Below are 20,908 nucleotides of genomic sequence, written 5' to 3' on the forward strand. Positions count from 1 at the left end.
GACCACTCGAACAGGGGGGTTTATTTAAATGACATGCACATCCATTCTCTTGAAGTCATTCAGAAACGATACACTATATGAAAAATCGGGATTACTAGATGTAAGACAATTGTACTACGAAAACTGTAATATAAGACAACATAAACATACGAATCATTTAGTGACACTTACCCATGACTATAGTACCAGACATCGCAAGCAGTTCCGATGGCACAGAAAATATTGGCGAAGAAATGTTCCTATAACTATTTTAAATGGATGTCCTCTTAGTCTTTTATTATTACTCCGCACAAAAAAGTCCAAATTCACTGAGTAGTGTCTGTGATGGGAACGGATGCAGAAGTTAATTCAGATAATTCAAGGCTATGATTATATGGCAGGTCACGAATTTATGGGATAACTTGGTTGATACGTCTTTGATTATGCTCAAGCAAAGTAAGGATTCCAAACTTGCACAACCTACTCCTGAATTGAAAAAACTATTATCATGTAAGATATACGGTTAACTTCTCATATTTTTTTCAATGTGTGTTCCTATTTTTTCAAATGATCACAGCTCATAACACCGAGGTCATTTTTTACTTTACAGGTTTCAGAGGAACGCCCATAATAAAATAATGGTGCTCTTCTGGATTATTAGAACCAAGATGGAGAACACTGAACGTCATAGTCCACTGTATTCCTGTATACATGTTTGGGTTTGCATACAGTTTTGTATCATGGGCAAATAGGAAGACGTAGGTTTGAAAGTCACTTACGAAATCGTTAACGAATATTTCGAAAAACAGTGGGTCAATTACAGATCCCTGGGGAACACCACTTACCTCTGGATATAGTTTCGAAAGTTGGTCATCTATTCGAACAAGACAAGAACTATTTGAGAAAAAATCTCGAATCAATCCAAAAACCCTAAAATTTCGTTACACATTGAAACCACAATGTAAGCAGCCAATTCATGGCGTAATAAGAATTTTGATCGTAATATCCCTGAGTTATCCGTCTTACGAGTTCGCGGAATTGTGGAAGAAGGAATTTGGTTAAACTATTTATTGAAATTGTTTATACTGAATAGATATTTTGATCAGCATCTTTGACAATAATTATATAACTGATTGGTAGACCATTCAGTGTATTGTCTACCTCCGAAAGTATCAAATGAACAACTTATCTTGTCAGTTTTCTATTTCTCTGCCGTTTTTTGAAAAGTACAGCTCATTTGGGAATTTATTTTGGCAAAAAAAATAAAAAAATATCCTACCATTTTTTTTGTTTTGGGGTGATGATGACACTTTTTCCAGAAATTAGTGTCCTCACACATGAGAAATACAAACACTAATTATTATAGGGAGAGTGATAGGGGGAACTCAAAGGTATCTACAATTAAAAAATAGGTCAGTTTCTTTGTTTTATTTTCGTGATAAAAAATGATAATTCTAAAAAATACATCATGTTTATAAAATTTTCCAGTCAGCACATTTTTTAAAACATACAGAAATATTATAAACCTTTCCTCTAAATGCTTGATTTAAGCATCAATTCTCGTACCTATCGCAGAGGAACATATATAATTCAACGTTCAATTAAAAAAAGGAGATGTTCCAGTCCTTGTAATCGAGATCACTGTTAATCGCAATACAGCAACTACGTTTATCTCAAACGTTTCGATAAAATCAAGAAAAGCAGGATGATGAAGTAAACATCTTCATCTTAAGCCGAATTTGTTTTTCGGAAGAGTTATTTATGAGTTTCCACTTTTCGAAATAAATGAGATTGTTTGCTTTGTAATAATGGTTCATAGTATTGGAAACTTTCAGTTTCAATTCTCAAGTAACGTCAGTACCATTTATTCACCCCATTTATTCAGCACAACCGGTGCTGAATTTAGTGTACTTAATACACAAATCAAATTAGTTGTCTTATATTTTTTATGCAATCAAATTACTGTTTCCCTTTTAGTCATAAACTCCTTGGTCTTAAGGTGACCTGTTCAGAACTTGAAGCTCAAGTCTGCCCATTTTGTCTGTTGAGTATGAGATTCTTCTGAAAGATATTCATATTTTGAGAGACCCCAAAAAAGTCACAACTGTTTGATAGAGAAATTTCACAATTTCTTACCCGAAAATCTCAAAATCTTTCTGCCTGTTACAAGTCGACTGCATGAGATAAGTTTTGTTTAAGAAACAGAGCTAAAACTAACTAAGTTCATTACGAGACGGCGATTTGTGTGGGTTGAAAAATTTTCCGATTCCTTTAATATCAACTCTGTAGTGAAAGCAAGTTGATAAAATATAATGAACCTTTCAAAATACCAACATTTTGATAAAGGTTGGGTTAGGTTAGGTCAAAAGTGAGCGGGCCAATTCGACCCTCCACCGCAACTCGCAAGGGTTTATTGTGGCTCACACCTTTCACACTCGACCAAATGAACCTAGCTTCTCAATGTAACCGATTAGTTTGCATGGTGAGTAGTCTTCCAGGTCATAAGAGAACGGCTCTGCCAAACTCTGAAAACCTGGTTCGGTTCCCAGCGGGGCAGGCACAAAGTATGTGCTCTCCTGTTTCATCATTTTCCAAAAACAGGCGACACACACTGTCTTCCGACAGTCCGAATATCTGTATATGATGATTCATATAACCTGTAAGAAGGCCTGTTAGATATCGTAGTTCATCCCTACTGTAGTCCAACTATTGTTTGGTATCAAGGTGAATAAACGCCTTGGAGTGAGTCAATCCAGCATTTTGTTAAAGAAACTCAAGGGCGAGAAAACCAGTTTGTCTTTTCAAAGGCAATGCACGTTAAAAAAAAGCATCAGAGATCTCAGCAAGCTCTAACAATTCTGCTACAGTTGAAGAAACATTTCAGAAACGGCATCGGTATCCTATGGAGGATACGAAATATCAAAAGGTGGATGGGAAGATAAATTAGAATATAGTAGAAATAGAGATGTTTACATTTTGTTCCCTAATAAATCTAAAAACTTTTACGTCACCAACATCTAAGGGGTGAAGAATTGTCTCCTAAAAATAGACAGAAGAGAATTAATCTCGTCACCTAATCGTGAAATACTATACATAATGAAAAAATACTTATTCGAACTGAGATAAACGTAGTCACCAGATACACCCGTACCGATACACAAGTAACGAGAAAAACAAACTGCCAACTGTTGTACCAGACTTTACTTAGTATACCCCTTTGTACATTTGCAATCACCCGTTGAATTCCTATCTTCGTCCTCGCCTATTTCCTGTAGCTGTATCTATTTGAGGATTCGTATGAATCCCGATACGGTCCTGGCGGTCTCTTCTGACTCTGATGTTGACCGTAGCTTTGGTTGTGGTTACCTGAATTATTGTAACCTCCTCTCGAGTTGCCCCGGCCCCGGGAGTTGTAGCCTCCGGAGCTATAGCTCCCGGAGTTGCCGTATCCCCTGGAATTGTTGTAGCTTCCAGAATTGTTGTAGCTTCCAGAATTGTTGTAGCTTCCAGAATTGTTGTAGCTTCCAGAATTGTTGTACCCTCTGCCGCCGTAGCTTTGTTCTTGGTACGAGGAAGAACCATGATTGTCGAAGGACCTCTGGTTGTATTTGCTACCGCCTCCTTGATAGCCTGAAACGAAACAATATATCGATAAGAAACTTGAAGCGAAACCAAGTTGCGACTTAATCAGTATTTTCGAGTACTAGAGTTTTCAACTTAAGAGATAATAACGGATCTAGAGAAGATACGAAATACAAAATAATGACACGGTGGGGATAGGGGGATGCGTTTGAAGTTATTTTATTATTATTACTGCGTAGCATATTGTTATAAATCTTTCCCTGAAAAAAAAATAAAGCCGGCCGCCGCTAATCGTTGTAAATCGATTGTGACTCGGCCAAGATCGCGCTCAACTCGACTTGCGTTTCGCGATTATTCTAGATGCCACGCCACTTTGATAGACTTCTAGCGACTTGCCCATCGGCTTCGAAAGACTTCGATTATCATATATAAACACGACCAACACGCATATCGGTAAGAAGTGCGGTAAGCAGTGCGGTAAGAAGTGATCTAATAAGGTATTTGATTGAATTGTCATTGTAACAGTGAAATAAAGTTAAGTTCGTTTGTACAGTGTACTTAATTAATGGCAAACCCACGAGGAAAACGTAACACTATTAAAAAAAAAAAACCATAACGCGATAACTTGTCATTTTGACATCTTTCGTATCGTGATGAGACAAATTGTCTACTAAACCGTGATCGTATATTCCAAACACGATGCACATTCTTAAGTCTCCTTTATGCTATTGAAATGTTTCATCTTATTTTTGAAATGAACATTATTATTATTAAAAAATAAATAAAAGCCAGTGCAGGTTATAAAACGAACCAAAAGTTAATAAAAAATGTTGGTTTGCGATCCTTTCGCTTTAAAAAAATAGGGTGGACGCGGTAAAGCATTATAAACCCGCCTATACTAGCTGTAGAAAATAGAACGAAAGCACAACATTTTGTTTCAGCACACTGATAGCGTTTTACTCTTCACTATTAGGAAAGTACAGGCTATTTACTGCGATCAGCGGTAAAATTTTCCTCCCTCTTCGACGTACACCCCGTTGCATCCTCGAATTGGAAATTCGCCTCGGACGCGGTACCTGAACATCCACAAAGGATTCCAATCAGAGCGGACAATGGTCGCCGGATCGGACGACCCGTCACTAGATCCAATTTACAACAGAAATTCGCCTTCGAGTGGATTGTCGGTGTCAGACGGGATGCTTTCCCTGTGATGCGGTGGACCGTGAAAAGTCGACGCGACCGCCAAAACGGAGAGTGCTAGTGAGTGAAATGGCGAAGGCGATAGGAAATAAGATTGCGTTCGGAGACAGACAAAATTAGTTCTTTTGAAAAATCTGAAATCGTTAATTTCTTTTCATCACGACTTTTTTGTTTTAACGTTGTACGTTATACATGACAATATTAATTTGCAACGTGCAACCTGGCCAAAGGATTTCTTAAGAATGCCTTTCGGTTTTGAAAATGCCCCATCGACTTGGCAAATATTTAGCGACAAATTTTAATACATTCAAGTTATTTTTAAAGACACAAGCACTAAAGGAAAATCCTCAAGGCGCTCTAAATGCGGTGTCTGTACCAAAGTAGCGGTTCACGTTGGATTTGAATCGCTGAAGATTATATCCATTTGGAAAAACGTTTTCAGGAAGTTTATTCCACCTGAACGCAGTTCTCCAAACAGTGAAGTTCGTGGTGTACTGAGTTGAACCTCAAAACGAGCAGCCACAGTCCGTCGCGTATTTCTGATATGTACTGCTCTTGGTAGAATCAAATGTGCCAAGTAACTTGAACAACTCCCGTGAAAGTATCTATAAAAGAGAGACAAATCTCCAACCTTTCATCGATGTTCCGGACTATCTAGATTGCAAGAGATGTTCGTGTCAGGCGGATGGCTCTTTTCTCAGCTTCGGAGTATGCTTGGGGGCGGAGCTCAAGAAATTGAAATGTATTAGATGATATATACCTATACAAAAGGCATGACCTGAATGGTTTTGTAGTTATTATTAGGCAAATAATTTCTTTTATTTTAGGTTGCTTTGATTTTTGGCATAGCGAGACATATAGAAGTGATGAGCTATACCGAATAGAGAAAGATGAAATTGAAGATATGGGTAAACAATTATTTATCACTCTACCGACATGAGGACAAAAAAATTACGTGAATTTATTTTAATAGAACATTTGAACTTTAACAGAAAATATGAAGATTGTAGACCATCAGGGTGGTTATTTTAAAAAAAATACACTAATGGTGAGACCTACCAACAACGGCTTGTTGTAATGTACCTTGTGAACTTGTTACAAATTTTACTGTTATTTTTTATTTATACACAACTTTGTACCTTGTACCCATCTGTTTCTCCGACTTGTCATGAAAAAAATCTACACATAACATGATCAAAAAAAAATCAATCTTCTTCTTTAAGACGGTAAAAATCGCAATATCACTTCCACGATCGATACAAATTTTCAAAACAAATCCTTGAGAACCAAACCTAACCGAACCGGTAATATACGGTTGTTCCCTTTTCGCGAATATAATAATCGCATATTAATTCCGGCTAATGCCGGATAAGCCGGCCGACAATAATCATCTCGAGATTTCCTCTAGAAGGACGTGTGGCCGTGACGGGTCCCGATGACGTGTTTCGGGGGCGGCGAGGGCCTGCGTCGATTGTTTGTTTTAATAGTTGATTGGAGACACGCGACCGCCGTCGGCACGTGACCTTTAGCACGCTTTATTGTCGGCCGATTGCAATTAGAATGGTTTTAAAGCGGCCTACGGGCGATGAGGTGGAGCTGGAAGTTTTCCAGTCACTCCGTTCGGAAGAGACGATACGAAAACTTGATTTGATTATTATTCGAGCATCAAAAAATCATTAAACGTGTTCGAGTTCCCCATTTTTATTGATAATGATAAGCACTGCAGAAAAATCATTGATGAAAGCAATACCTCTGCGGTGATTCACGTTGAATGTGAATAATAATACCACGGATCGTAACACCGTCGGTAGCTTCATTACTACCGATGTAGCTATGATGTTAGCGAAACGCGCCTAGAATTAAAAAAATGTTTGTGAAAATTGTTAATTTCATGGAGGGTGTTATTAATTTTCATTAAGTAACTGGTCAGTTCATTCATAGTTTTTCTATTTCTCCGGCTTTAAATTTTTTCAACATTCAACTAGAAAATTCCAACTTCAAAACTTGGAACTCCCAACTTTCAAGATGGGACTAGACTTTTTTTGACTTCACACTGTTTTTTATGTGTCAACTTCAAGCAAGGGATTGTACAGGGTTTTTTGATAAGGTGTTTCGAAATTGGTTTGTCAAAGAAATGAAAGATTGTCTTGCAGTGATTCCGTTCATGTTCAGACTCTGGAGTTATAGATGTAGTAAAGATGAGTTGAACAATTTTTTTTTTCGAAAATTCACAACTTGCGCCTTTTCAATAGGAGATTATCTTTAATTTGTCCTTTGACAGGGCAATTTCGAAACTCCTTATCAAAAGACCCGGTACATCTGGCCCCCCGTTGGGCGCCACAATAACAGCTAGTCGAAGGAAAAACAAATTCTGTGTTTCAACAGATTTGACAGTCCTAAATTTTTTTCTTGAATGTGTGGACAATAATTGGTATTGTATGAAATATTAATACATCGGTATTTTCAATCAGAACAAATGCAGCTCAAATAATTACTGTTAACATTTTCGGAAATCAATGGAGTTGTAATTTCAAATGATGTTTGAAACATTTTTATTGTTAAACTCTTCAACGTAACATGTTGCCACAGCTGTCATTTCAATCTACTTGTCGTTGAATTTCACCGTAATGGTGGTAGACGTATGTCAAAACGCGTATCCCGTATATTTCTCCGGATCGTTCGATTCAAGATAACGCAAGGGATATGATCCTAATGTATGCACTTGATTAGTGCATTTTCCCTACCTATACCGTAAAAACTCCGTGTATACTTATATTTTGAAAACGCAATGATAAATACTGTTTTACCAAACGCACATAACTAATTGCATCATAATCATAATCCCTCATTAGGTCGAATAGTAATATGCAATACGCTCCCTTCTTACTTCTTGTCATATAAACGTAAATCACACAATTCAAATCTTCTACAAGACCAAAGATACCGCAAATAACTACCACCTCTCAAAAAAAAAATACGTGATGACCAGTACATATGTGAAGAACTTCCGCAAATCTATCCATTGAATGCAATTTCAAATGAATACCCCACATAGCTGATGCTAACAATAGGAATTATATTATTTTTCTTTCCCACTTGCTTTCATCATTTCGTTATATTCTCAACAAATATGTAAGAAATGACATGATTTTCGAGTGCTAGTTGCACTAGTTGATTGTGCAGAGTGTACATTCGAAGAGTTTGTTGCCTACAGACGCTGGTCGTGATTTACAGTTTGACCCATCACCAATATAATTAAATATCGACAGCCGTATCGCATTAATCGCTTCCTCCTCTCTTCCTTTACCCGCCGATCCTCGTTATCTGTCATCGCGTCGCTTTCTATCGAACGCGACCGACGACCGAAAACCCAACAACAATTTGTCGCGCATTGTTCGTTTGTTTGTGGGTGTGACGCAACAATGGGGACGAGCTGCCGGCGACGGAGCGCGTAATTGCACCCTTTGTGCGCCCGTCACCGCCACTCACACGCCTAATTTCACGATCATCGCGGCGGCCCGCTCTAGTCGCTGCCCCTGCGCCGAAATCTCTGACATCTAATCTTTAGTTCGCGGTATACGCGAAATCGCTCGCTTGCCCGTATGATTACCCGCTATCGAAGGTTTCTTTCCGGATACCTTACGGCGATCAGATAATTAATTTGTACGCCAGAGGCATCGATCAAGTCAACTACAAGGTTTGCCGAAGTACATAAGACACCACGAAGACACCATCTGGAGAAAATGGTTCATCTTTGATATTCGAGGATTGAGTTCTCCATCTTCATGAAGTGAGATGTCATCGCTTTTTTTACCTCAGGCTTGTCTCTTAAGGAGAGTTGAGTCCCGCAATGCATTTATGTTCAGCCTAGCACCACTGACTTATTGCGGGTCAAAACAACGCTGTCTGGCGATGAATCATTAATGTATTATGTTTGGGCTCCGGTTTTTAACTACTCGTAGTTGGCTTACAGTTAAAGCTGCAGAAGATGAATCTCGGCGGTCGGTATCGAAGCAAAAATGAATCACCCAAATCTCGATCGGTGCCCGGACTATCAAATTCCTCGCCTCCGAAACAATTGCCCAATTACATTTGCATCATCTATCAATCGCACCAACAATTAGACATTGCATGGACACTGCGTTAAAACGTCAACGCCAGTATGGCCGCGTCGCACCATGCATGCCTCCTCAAGAGACAAAACGAAAGTAAAGCCCTGTTTGGCAAAATAACGGCATGTGCCAACTTGAGAACGCTGTTCCTGATCTCCTCGACTAACCCATTGAACGCGGACTATTTCAGAAGCAAGCCCTCGATGGAGGCCGAGAAGAAAAGGCAAATCGAAACGAAGTGCATGACGGTGATCCACCCGCTGAGCACGTTCCGCATCTGGTACGACATTTACGTGGTGATTCTCTACTTATGCAACTTGGTGTGCAAGCCTTTAGACGCGGCGTTCGCTTCCAAACAGCGCGAACTGTACTCCGGATACAGGATAGTTTCCATCACCTTGGACCTGCTCTGCTGGGTAGATATCCTGGTGAACTTCAACACCGGTTTCGTGGTTGCGAAGAGGAAGAAGATAGAGCTGCGGCGCCGCCTCATAGCGAAACACTACATGAGCAGTCCTTTCTTCGTGTGCGACGTTCTGTCTTCTTTACCGAGGAACCTGCCTTACTTATTCGTAGACAGGCCATTGAAGTGGATCCTGGGCATCATAAATATCTTCGGAATGTTGAAATTCGCCAGAATATTCACAGTGATCACGCTGATCAACAGGACAACCAGATATTTCCAGTTCAAGAATACGACGGGTCGGTTCTTGTTCAATTCTTTTATGGTCACCAGTATCCTGATCCACTGGGTGTCGTGCATGCAATTCATAGTGCCCCGACTCGTCGGAAGATATTTCACAGACCCGGACCGACCGGACGAGAGGAGTTGGATATATCAGGACGGGCTTTATAGGAGAAATTGGAAGTTCAAATACGCGCACTGTTTTTTCAAAGGTTCGTGAATAATATACAAGGTTTATCTAGCAAATGATAGAGGAGGACACCTGCATTCATATAGAGCAGTAGTTCGTAAGCTGTATTTATGTTGACACAGCTAGCCCGACTTTCTAGTTGATGAGTTGTTATTAGCCGAAGTGTTACCTGTTTGGGATTCCAAATCCGGTTAAGCGTTATCGCCTCCTCTTTTCTGTTGTAGTTTTATGTATGTTGAATTTGTTTCAGGATGTCGCCTAACTTAGGCCATCCTCAACATTCTTGGTACTTTTCAAGTGTTCTAAATGGTAAAATTGCAGCCGACTGAGCTGCAATTTTACCAGTTTAATTTTTGTCATCATTGTTTACGTATGTTTTCATTTCTTATTAGGTTCATAGTTCCTAATCGTAAACATTACAGGTTCCGCGGAAATGCTGGGAATCCGCCTGGACCTGTACCCCATTTCAATAACGTCGGACTACATCGTATCCACATTAACTTACTGGGCAGGAAAAATAATTATCTTCTCCATATGGATAGTCCTCGTCGTGGCCATGCTGCACGCGCGATCCATGGAACTAAAATTCTACGAGGTCATCAACCAGCTTGACGAGTACATGAAGCAGAAGCAGCTGCCGCTCAACCTACGCGACAAGATAACCAAATACTACGACTTTAGATTCCAAAGGCTCTTCTTCAAAGAGCAGATGATAACGAACCTGCTGTCAACGAACCTGAGACGAGAGGTGAACATTCACGTGTGCAAGTCGCTGATCGAGAGCGTCAGCTTCTTCGCCGATCTACCTTCCGACGAAATTAGTCGCCTGGTGGCCAGACTAATCTCAGAGATCTTCCTTCCGAATGACACGATCATACAATCGGGAACGTACAGCAACTCGATGTACTTCATCTCCAGCGGTACCGTGGCCGTGTATTCGCATTCGGGGAAGGAGATTTGCCACCTGCAGGACGGCGCTTACTTCGGAGTGGTCACCATGGTGGTGAAGAACCAGAAGTCGATATCGACGATCGTCGCCTTAGAGACGACTAAGGTCTACAGGCTGAAGAGGAGGGATTTCGAGCGGTGTCTGATGAAGAACAAGGCCGTTTTCAACAAGCTGGTTTCTGAAGCCGAGGTTTGGCTCAAAACTGTACTCAGGATTGAAGACGATTATAAAAAGAAACTGTTCCAGCAAAACTACGCGACCGGAGCGAACGAGAAAAACGAGATCGGAGCGAACGAGAAAAACGAGATCGGAGCGAACGAGAAAAACGAGATCGACAATTCAAAATTCGAAACGATCGCCTTGATGAACTAGATGGATATGAAAAATTATGCGATCTCGCGCCTGATCGGTGTTGTTTCCTTTTTTGGAAGTGTGATATTTTTGTATTTTTTTTTTGTATATTCATCGAGACGTATTTTATTTTTTGATTTATTTTGCCTACGTATTCGAGTTATTGTTAGTTGAATATATTTTTTACTGTAAATAAAAGTTTTATAACAATCGACCAATTTGACTACGAAATATATCGAATCTTTAGTAAAAAATGATTCCACTGCTTCATGAACCTATAGTTTCATTATGAGGAACATAGCATCAATATCATTATCAATGATCATTAAATTATTAAAAAATTATCATTATCGTCCATCAAATTTGAAATATTTGTAACATTTTCAAGTAGATTTCCGAAAAGTTCGATTCTAAAAACGATGCATACATCAAATTAATCTTGTTACTCAACTCCAGTAACCAAATTAGAGACAAACTAAGCACAACAAAGTCAATCGATATATAAGGGTTTTACAGTTATTCACTGAAATTTGCAAAACTATTGACATTAACAAGTTTATATATTTCAGAAACTTATTTGCATATCTTTAAAAAGAAACAAATTTATACCACAAATGCAAATATTGATTCGTTCAACACAAGACAAAAATATGTTTTTCGTATTGCACCTGACAGATTTAACTTAACTTGCAGATCACCCGATTAAATAAAACTATAAATATATGAGGTGTCCAAGAAAAGAAATATTGCAAGCGACCTGGCAACGCTGTAGTTGGACCAAGAGGCAAAATGAGGAGTAGCACACGACGAGCTCTCCTCGACGAAAAAAAGCTAGAATAATCAAATCAAAGATCGAATCAATGCTGACTTGTTTTATTGACAAAAGAATTTGTCCCTCAAAATGCATTCCCGTAGTTTCTCATACCCTGACATTCACCTGATCTTAGACCCTGTGAGTTTTACTTTTTTCCTAAACTGAAAAATGTCCCCTCGGCTGTCCAACGGAACTATTTTGGAGAGATAACATCAATGTTTGAGGAAAATAAAAACTTTGGTGAATAACACCTCGTATAATACTTTAACTAGCTTCAATAAAAGTATACCGCACGAAAAAATCATTCAAGGGAGAATTGAAAGTATTCCTCATTGAGAAAATCCTTTGATTGTTAGTGTAGTCTTAGTCTACGGTGTAATCTACAGTCTTAATGGTAGTGGTTTATGTTTTATATAAATGACCATCCTTATGCACCTATTAATTCAGAAATGAAAATAAACCGCGAAATTTTAAGAGAGCTGATATTGTAATCCCTACTGCAGTCTACTAAAATGATTAATATAATCAAACTTACCCCCTCTGCCATGATTTGGTGGTGGTACATTGCCGTATTGTCCCTGAGGTTTTGGGGTATAGTGATTTATTGTTCTGTGGCCAGATATGTCCAAATGTGCCCTGAAAAAGAAAAAAATAAATTAACCATTTTCGCGGAACCTGTAATGTTTACGATTAGGAACTATGAAAAGCTTCAACTTTTGAAAAGTCTGGAAACAACTCCATGTTTGATTCAAATTCGAAGTTTCTCATTATTTCATCAAAACAATCATGAAAACATCTCAACATAGAAGTTGCCCTTTTTATGAGAAAAAAACAAAATGAATAATCTAATTCCAAAACACGTAAGGTGCCAAATCATTAAATCTTATCCAAAGGCCCCACGTTGGGAGCCAAATCATAAATTCCAAGTAATCATTTCTAAATAATATTTTCAGTAGGATAATTGTGACATTACCACTAACCTTTGTGTAGAAGGCGCCATTCCTATCTGTGGTCTCCAATTCCGTTGTTGTTGAGGATTCAGGTCGGAAGGTTTCAAAACTTTAGGGGGATCTTTGGCTCCTTTTAGTTTGACAGCTTGGAAAATGTAACCTCGCTTATATGCGGGATCTCTGAATCTTACACAGCACACCACGTTATCTTCCAGGGGTGCCAAGTCGCTCACTGGAGAATTCAAGATTCTAAAAATTAAATAAAATTTACAGTTTTATTATACTGTCCTCTGATCTATCAACCTCAACAAAGACACTTACCCTCCAATTCGGACACAAATTTCTGAAACTAGCACCGTTCCCCTCATACCGTCAATCGAAACTGCACACTCGGCATTCTTATCCACCTTCTGAGTATATAAATTGGTCAACACGTCATAACCAGAATTCTTCTTTGAGACATAGAGTTTGTCGTCTCCTCTCATGTTACGTTTGATTTCTTCCGGTGACAACTTCTTGTAATACGGTTCCAGAGCTTTGAAAAGTCTTTTTTCGTCTACGAACGGAAGGAGGGCTACGCCTTGCCACGCGAATTTTTTGCCGTTCAAGTCTATTTTGAAGTCTTCCGGGTAAAAATCGATAATTGGAGAGTCCTAAAAATGTATAAATATTTTTAATAGTTCAAATTTGCCGCAATGAGTCATGCCATTAGGAACAATTATTATGTTTTTGGGAAAGAAAGTTTTTGGCTTTCTACTACTCCATCTTGATACAAAAAAAAAGGATGAGGGAATCTACCAAAGAAAGGAAGGAATTAATCAATTTGAAAATAAGTAACTCTATCTATACACGGATGTGTAGATCATGCAAATAAGTATCTTTCAGACACAAACTGAAAGAAAGTCCTCCTGAAACAGCTACTTTTATATAATCATTGAATTACACTAAAGAAAAAATCTTTCGAAACTAATAGACAGCCAAAAACTTTCCCAAAAATTAATCACTCCTAAAAATATAACCCCTTCAATTCAATTAGTATGTTGTTCATTAAAACTAATTTCGATATCAACCCTATGCAAGGTTATGGTGGAAATTCACCAAAGCTTATTGTTTCAAATGTTACAATTAAATACAAGATATAATAGATGTGAATTTTGAAAAAGTTATTTATAATGATGAAAAACTCTATATTTCCTGATACCCTACTATTGTGAAACTATCATGATTTTTTTTTTATTTTGTGACTATACAGACACTATCTCAACAATTTATTTGTAGATTGTAGATTGACTAGTCTAATAAGTTATATATGTGTTGTGAATGTATGATGCCTTATATAATTTTTGATTGATGAATAAATTCTATATTATTATGTACCAAGGAAGGATACATACACACATACATACAAGAAAATGAGTACTGAAGAAAAAAAAATTCAAATCATCAGCAATACAGAGTTTTTCTAAATCAAATTCCTCAAAAATATTAGAAAAAGCAGTGGACCAATGTTAGAATATCTGTGGGACTCCAGAGCAAACTAACTTAATATAAAAATGAAATCTCCTATAAAAAACATACTTATTGTTTTCTATCAAGTATGACTGAATTAAGATTATGGAATTATCAGTGAAAACTACAGCACACAATTTATTTTGCCAAAAGGGTTTTTGGTTTTAAATCTGAAACATCATTATTTGACTTACCGGATCTGACATCAATTCCGCCCATGGACCTGGCACATGTTTGCTACTAGCTGCAGGAAACACTCCCATGAGTTGTTCTAAAGGTCGGAACTAAAAAAAAAACAAAAACATAAGTGTCATTTATAGAATCAGTTAAAGTGAAAGAATCAGACATAAAATTGATTGAATAGCATTTTTGTATAAATTATACTCACTGGTTTAGTGTCCATTTCGAATTCTGTACTTAGGCCTGCAATATTACAGAAATCAGAAGCGAAAGGTGCATAATGATATGGAAAATACCATTTCCACGATGCACATCCTTGGTAGTAATACCTCAACACCCAACATAATCCTCTGACGTAATGCAAAGCCACGGAATGTCTGAAAAACAAAATTAATGAAATTAATGTGAATGATACAATTTCATGAAATTATTATTGTGCAATACTTTCATCGGAAGTTCAAACATAAAAATCTCCATCTGTATCATGAATCTAATAGCTCTTTTTAGATAAGTAAAATGAACTTGACCAATGAAAGAAGAAAGAAAGAAGTTTTCAAATATAGTACGAAAAATGTCTCTACAAAATACATCTGGATAGATCGGCAAAGTAACCAGCTCACTAATTCAGTTCTAAGATTAACCTGAATTAAATTTTAGTAGACATATTAAAAATACTTGAATTAAAATGGGTATATGTTTAGGAGAGACAAATTTTTGGAAAAGAAAAAATTTGGCCTTCTACTTTTCTATCTTTATGAAAAAGAAATATGGGAATCTAAAACACTTACTGTTGTTATAAACATTGAATTGAAGGAAAAAAATTAGAATAAGCAAAACTGACCTGAATTCCATCTGATCAGGGCCGACATCAAATTTCGACTCATAATAACGATCCTTGAAACCATCTTCCCACAATCTAACTTCATCATGAACCTCTTCCTCGTCGGAGTCGTCCTCCAACTTCCTCTTTTTGGTATTAGAGGCATCTTGTTCAGAACCTGCTGGTCTAAACATGGCTTCCAATGCGTTTTTCGCGTTAGTTGTCTGTAGCTTCACTTCGGCTTGCGAGTGCATTCCTGCCCTACGAATATTGTAGGCCTCTTGCCTGGCATTTGTGACGGTTCTCTGCTGTCCGATTGCTTGAGGCGCAAATTGAGTGTCTTGTACAAGTTTCCAATTGGGTCTGTGGGCATTGAAGCTATCCGTACGTCGCTTCTTTGCCTTTTCTCTCGCCTTGAATTGAATCTCTTTCTGTTGCCTCGTCTTGAAAATTTCATCTTCAGCTTTTCCCAATTCCAACATGATGAGTTGAACTCTCTCCAAGTTAACTTCACCGCTGTTTGTCAGGTATCCCTTCAAGAATAAAGGAAATTAGATCTTTGATAATGTTGATGTTTTTGTTCATTTTAGCTTCATTTACAAATGTATGTATATATCATCATCATTGTAATAACCATTGGTGTTTGAGCAAAATATTATAGAAGTTTTGGAGAAAAAAGATTTTCCCAAGGTAGTTGATCATGTGGATCTAGACATATCATTGTATGAGATGAGATTATATAGTTTCATAGATCTGTCTACATCATGGTTTGAAAGCTTTTTGACTGACCGATCTCAGCAAGTTAGGGTCGGAAATGCTAGGTCAACTATCATTCATATAACGTCAGGAATACCTCAAGGGTCTCATTGTACCCCTCGTAGGTTCAACGTCTTTGTTAATGACATTACAAAAAAGAGAATGCTAACCTTATATTTATATACAAATTAATTAATGGCCTTATTACATGCTCGGAACTGCTTGAGATGATTCATTTACAAAGAGAACTCTCAGAGAATGCACTCTCTTACTGATCCATCACTAAGAATGATCAATGAAAAAACCTACATCTTGAGCTCACAGGTATAATCAAATGTTTTCTTGAGAACATATTATACAGAAAATTCTTAATGTATTCACTTATCAATTATATGTATCATAATATCCTCACCATTCATCTCTGTAATGTGAATTGTATAATCTATAATATATGTTTTGCTCTTATGAAAAAATGCAACACCCTGCGCAAGTGAAACTGTTTTCAAAACGTAACCTTTCAGGTGCTGTATAGCTCCTATATATGACTCATAAATCATCACTAACAATATATAGGGCAAATAAAATACACTGAATCCCAAAAAACTTACCCCAGTTTTATAAACGCAGTCCTTATAGAGCCCCACTAATCGATCTATGGCGCCTTCTCTGATTTCCAAACTGGGTAGATGTGGTAGGAAATCATTGCCGACAAAGAAGCACATGAACACCCAGTCATCTATGACCCTCTCAAACTCATATTTGAAAGGCAGATTTGGCATCTGAAGCTCCTTCTCGAGGTATTCCTTTAAGACATTCAACCTGACAAATATGTACTCCACCTCAGAGCTCAAAGAATGATCTGGAACAACCTCTTCAATTCTGCATGCCCCAGTACAATCTTTCATTTCATGTCCTGTGAAAGAATAAATATTGAAATGATGCTTTTGATTATGTATACAGCTAGATACAAATATCTACAAATACATTAAATTAATACAATCTCGTAGATGTAGTTATTGATGAGGTAGCTGGAATGTCATAGGAAACTCTTTAGTTACTTTGACAAGCTCTAGGAATCTTTCAATTCCTTCCTCAGGACAACTAAAAGGATGGTATAGATAAAAATATAAACATTATGGATTCTACTTACTTAACATAATAATGATTTTGAAATTTGCATCAGGTAATATGTGTCATGCTGAATAAGTGGAATCCACAACTTTTATATTTTTAAATTGAAGGACTTATATTGTTAGGAGTGACTAGAGAAAGTTTTTGGCTTTCTACCACCATTTTAGTTGTCCTGAGAAATGAAAGGTTCCAAAAGCTTGGCAAAGTAAACAGTCTTTTAGAGACAGTTGGCTACTACCTGAATAACAACATCGACCAAATTGTTTATACATATAAACATAAATGTATATCCATACTAACCCAATTGTCCACAAAGTTCACACGGCCTTGGCTGGTTTGGTTTGAATTCCTCTCGAATAATCGTGAAATTTGGTTCATGTGTTGCCAATCCCAACATAATCAGATCCGCATCTGCACCACACAAGCAATGCTGAGTATTAGGATCATGGTCGGTTGAGCTCTTTGTTTGCGAATGTAGTCCATAATTTTATGTTCGCCCTCTCCAGGAACATTTGCATCTGACAAGATAACTTTGATACCTTGCCACCCTGGATCATTGTTCAGCCTCTCGTGAATGTAATAATGCAAGCAATCGGATAATCTCGCCATGAAAGGTGTACCTAAGAGAAAAATTATTAGATATTATTAATTAAAGATAAGAGTAAAAGAAAATAAAAGTTGTGTCTTGCGAAATGTGGTTCCAGAATTAACAAATAAACATAAGTAAAGTACATAATGATATAGACATTAAGTTGGATGACAAGCTCATAGAAAACCCAGAAACTATCTTTTAAAAGATTTTGGTGTGGACTGCTTCTTGGGTGGATCTACCTCAGTACCATGAAAATGGTATACTGAAGCGCATAGCGAGTTGTTAAAGCAGAGAGTCATGTAAAACACTTGAAATTGAATTGAAATGGAAATAAGTTAATTGAATTCTTCAATTAACTCATTTGTTATGTTGGAATCGATTTCATATAAGATTATAAGTTTGTCTTTCCCTTTTCCTTTTGAATGTTTAGTAACATTCTCTATACTTTTTTTTTCTGACTGGGAATGTAGTAGTAATATTTACCTGGTGTAATACAGTTAGAATCAAAATGTTCCTCCTTTGGCTTTTCCGGTGGCAGGATAGCTCCTTTAAGTAAAAGCTCTGCTCGAATTCTCTTCATTTCCTGTATTTTTTCCTGAGTTTCTTTTGAGGCTCTGAATCGCCTAGAACGCTGTTGGTTCATTTTAGCTCGTGGAGCTACTCCGTCAATGGCCATATATAAAACTTTTCTTGGTCTGACAATACTGAACATCCGGTCTATGCATTCAAATATAGCAATCATCATTTCGTCCTCGTTTTTCGGTGCTGGTTTGTTTTCAGGATGGGTACACGGATGTATTATCCCGTTCATGTCCAGATATAAGTTATCGAATTCAACTCCATTAGGATTTGGATTTGCCGTATTGATTGGTATACGAACGCCGTTAACATCAACGGGCTGAAAATATTGAAATATTAGATAGAATAGTCACAATAATATTTATTTTTGTACAAAATATACAAGCTGTGAACACTAAAAAAAATATTTATAAACTTACTTTATCTTCAGCACAAGGAGTAATCACAGAGGGATATTTTCTGCTCAACCATCGAAAGAACGCTGGAACACCCATTGTGGATTTTAATACCTTCACTGGTTGCCGAAATAGTTAACCTATTATTTTCAGATACCCCAATTTCTCTCTATAGTTCAATAAACAAACTACAAAATTAAACAGACCCTAAAAATAAATAGAACAGTGGTAACGTCAACGTCACGTTACACCAGTTATTATGACAATATGTCACTAAGACAGACGTTTTATATCAAAGAGTACCTAAGTTGTAGTCGTCAGTCGGTTCTTCTTCTTCTTCTCTATATTAGAGGCACAGTATAATTACCTGTTTGAGATATGGGAAAATTTTCCTATTTGGGAAATTATGCACACTCGGTTAGCACGAGCAAGAAAAAACTAGAAAGTGGCAATTATCAATTATAAGTTGAACTCCTTACTTTCCAATGGGCATTATAATGCAAAAAAATTAACAAAGCGACGAGTAAGAGTTGGCAAACTTTTAACTTTCTTATTTCTTACTTTAATTAACAACTGCGTTGTTGTGATCTGCACAGATTACAGATCATAATAACTGTTGTGATTTGTGCTCTAATTATGCCAAACTTTTCACTGGGCGAAAAAGATTGCTGATTGGCCTATTTCAGAACACAGACAGTGGAAATTAAAAATGAGGGCTAACCTAACCGAATAATTTTTAAATATCAAAACATTGTATTCTGTGTGTTCAGTTTAGTTTATTGTTTCTCAAATATTTTTTTCTATAATCGCTGAAATGGAAATTTATGATGCTGTGTTGAAAAATTCACAATGATAGATATAAATAGTCGAAATTACAGAGTTTTTAAACCTTGGATACTACTTTATTGTAACTTTTTAATTGAGAGTGCATAAATGCTGCCGTATTTGATACTTCCTGTTTGTTAATTGAAACTTGCTACCTGCTAATTGAGTTTGCTCAAATTCACCTTAAGTGTTCAGAAATCGATGAAACTATTGCTGCTAGATAACGGTGCAAACCTATAGGTTTTCCTAGAGGTTTGCAAACCTCTAGGAAAACCTATAGGTTGATATTTTGTATTTGAATTCTACCAAATATTACTTGACAGGTATAATTAGAACCTCTAGCGTGAACAGGAAAAAATTCGGTCTTATCAAATTAGCATCATCAAGACATGACTCAGTTTTTATCATCACCTAATAAGTCAGGAGACAGTATTTTTTACTGTGTGACAAGTGTGTTCTGAGCCACATGGCGTAACTTAAACACACCCACCAATGCTAATATTTTACCGAAGTCTAATGTAGTTTCTGCTTTGGAAACAACAACTCGAACATCAACTCAAACACTTCGGCCATTAAGGCATCGCCTTTGATATTGTCTACCGCAGTAATAGACAGAACGTCAGGTATTAAAACCTGCAAACCACGGTCAAAAAACCCGGAAAGTACCTTTGACTAGTTATCTCCGACCGTGAAAGTTTACTTTCTTTGATCAAACTATATATAATAATAGTGAAAAATAGTCTATTGTAATATTTCACCTCATATGAATGATTTATGGAGATATTATTACCTGTTCCTTTACCTTTTATTGTGACCACTTTAATACTTTCATTTAAGTCTCAGGTAATAAACAATTATGGCTGGTTCCTACACCAAACTTCTACTTATCACAATGTAAATCAATGTGACTTGATACATACATAATATTTAAATTCCAAATTGAAGTTGAATATAGTTATTTATTATAAAAGTGAAAAAATTATTAGATTTTAGTTCGAGGTTATGTTATCGACAAAAAATCGAGAGCTGAAATCTAATATTTTTCCCGTGTATAATAGACAATTTTTTCTGTGACGGGAAAAACGACGATTTAATATTGAAAAATTAAATTTAAATTTCAAATGTCTCATTGATATTTGTAGATTTAAATGTAGATATAGTCGTATTTGTCAGTTCCAACCCGGATCTTTGCATGAACACACTTTCTAATACATAATTACAACAAAGACTCACTAAACAATATCTTTTGAGTTTGTTATATTAGTCATTATGAAGAATTGTCTTTTACATATTTGTAAAAGAATATTAC

The 20,908-nt window shown here is 37.0% G+C and overlaps 2 protein-coding genes across 2 annotated transcripts; one reads left to right on the top strand and one right to left on the bottom strand.

Annotated features, from left to right (window-relative positions):
* Positions 1-1,392: 1,392 nt before the first annotated feature.
* Rat1 (5'-3' exoribonuclease 2 Rat1) lies at positions 1,393-19,046 on the bottom strand. The gene is given in 12 exon segments (XM_023159072.2): positions 1,393-3,609; positions 12,398-12,498; positions 12,843-13,061; positions 13,134-13,465; positions 14,516-14,605; positions 14,710-14,878; positions 15,343-15,854; positions 16,686-16,990; positions 17,509-17,658; positions 17,661-17,828; positions 18,284-18,698; positions 18,799-19,046. Coding segments are annotated over 12 exon segments (2,904 nt in total). The 5' UTR covers positions 18,874-19,046; the 3' UTR covers positions 1,393-3,241.
* Positions 8,833-11,262, top strand: LOC111504511 (potassium/sodium hyperpolarization-activated cyclic nucleotide-gated channel 1). Its single transcript, XM_023159074.2, has 2 exons — positions 8,833-9,770; positions 10,171-11,262. Exons 1-2 carry the CDS (start codon positions 8,924-8,926, stop codon positions 11,067-11,069), a joined length of 1,746 nt encoding a protein of 581 aa, XP_023014842.2. The 5' UTR covers positions 8,833-8,923; the 3' UTR covers positions 11,070-11,262.
* Positions 19,047-20,908: the final 1,862 nt, after the last annotated feature.

This window comes from Leptinotarsa decemlineata, unplaced genomic scaffold (assembly GCF_025532065.1).
Source record: "Leptinotarsa decemlineata unplaced genomic scaffold, Ldec_3_MD MMD2_tig00026282_RagTag_RagTag, whole genome shotgun sequence".
Taxonomy (NCBI): domain Eukaryota; kingdom Metazoa; phylum Arthropoda; class Insecta; order Coleoptera; family Chrysomelidae; genus Leptinotarsa; species Leptinotarsa decemlineata.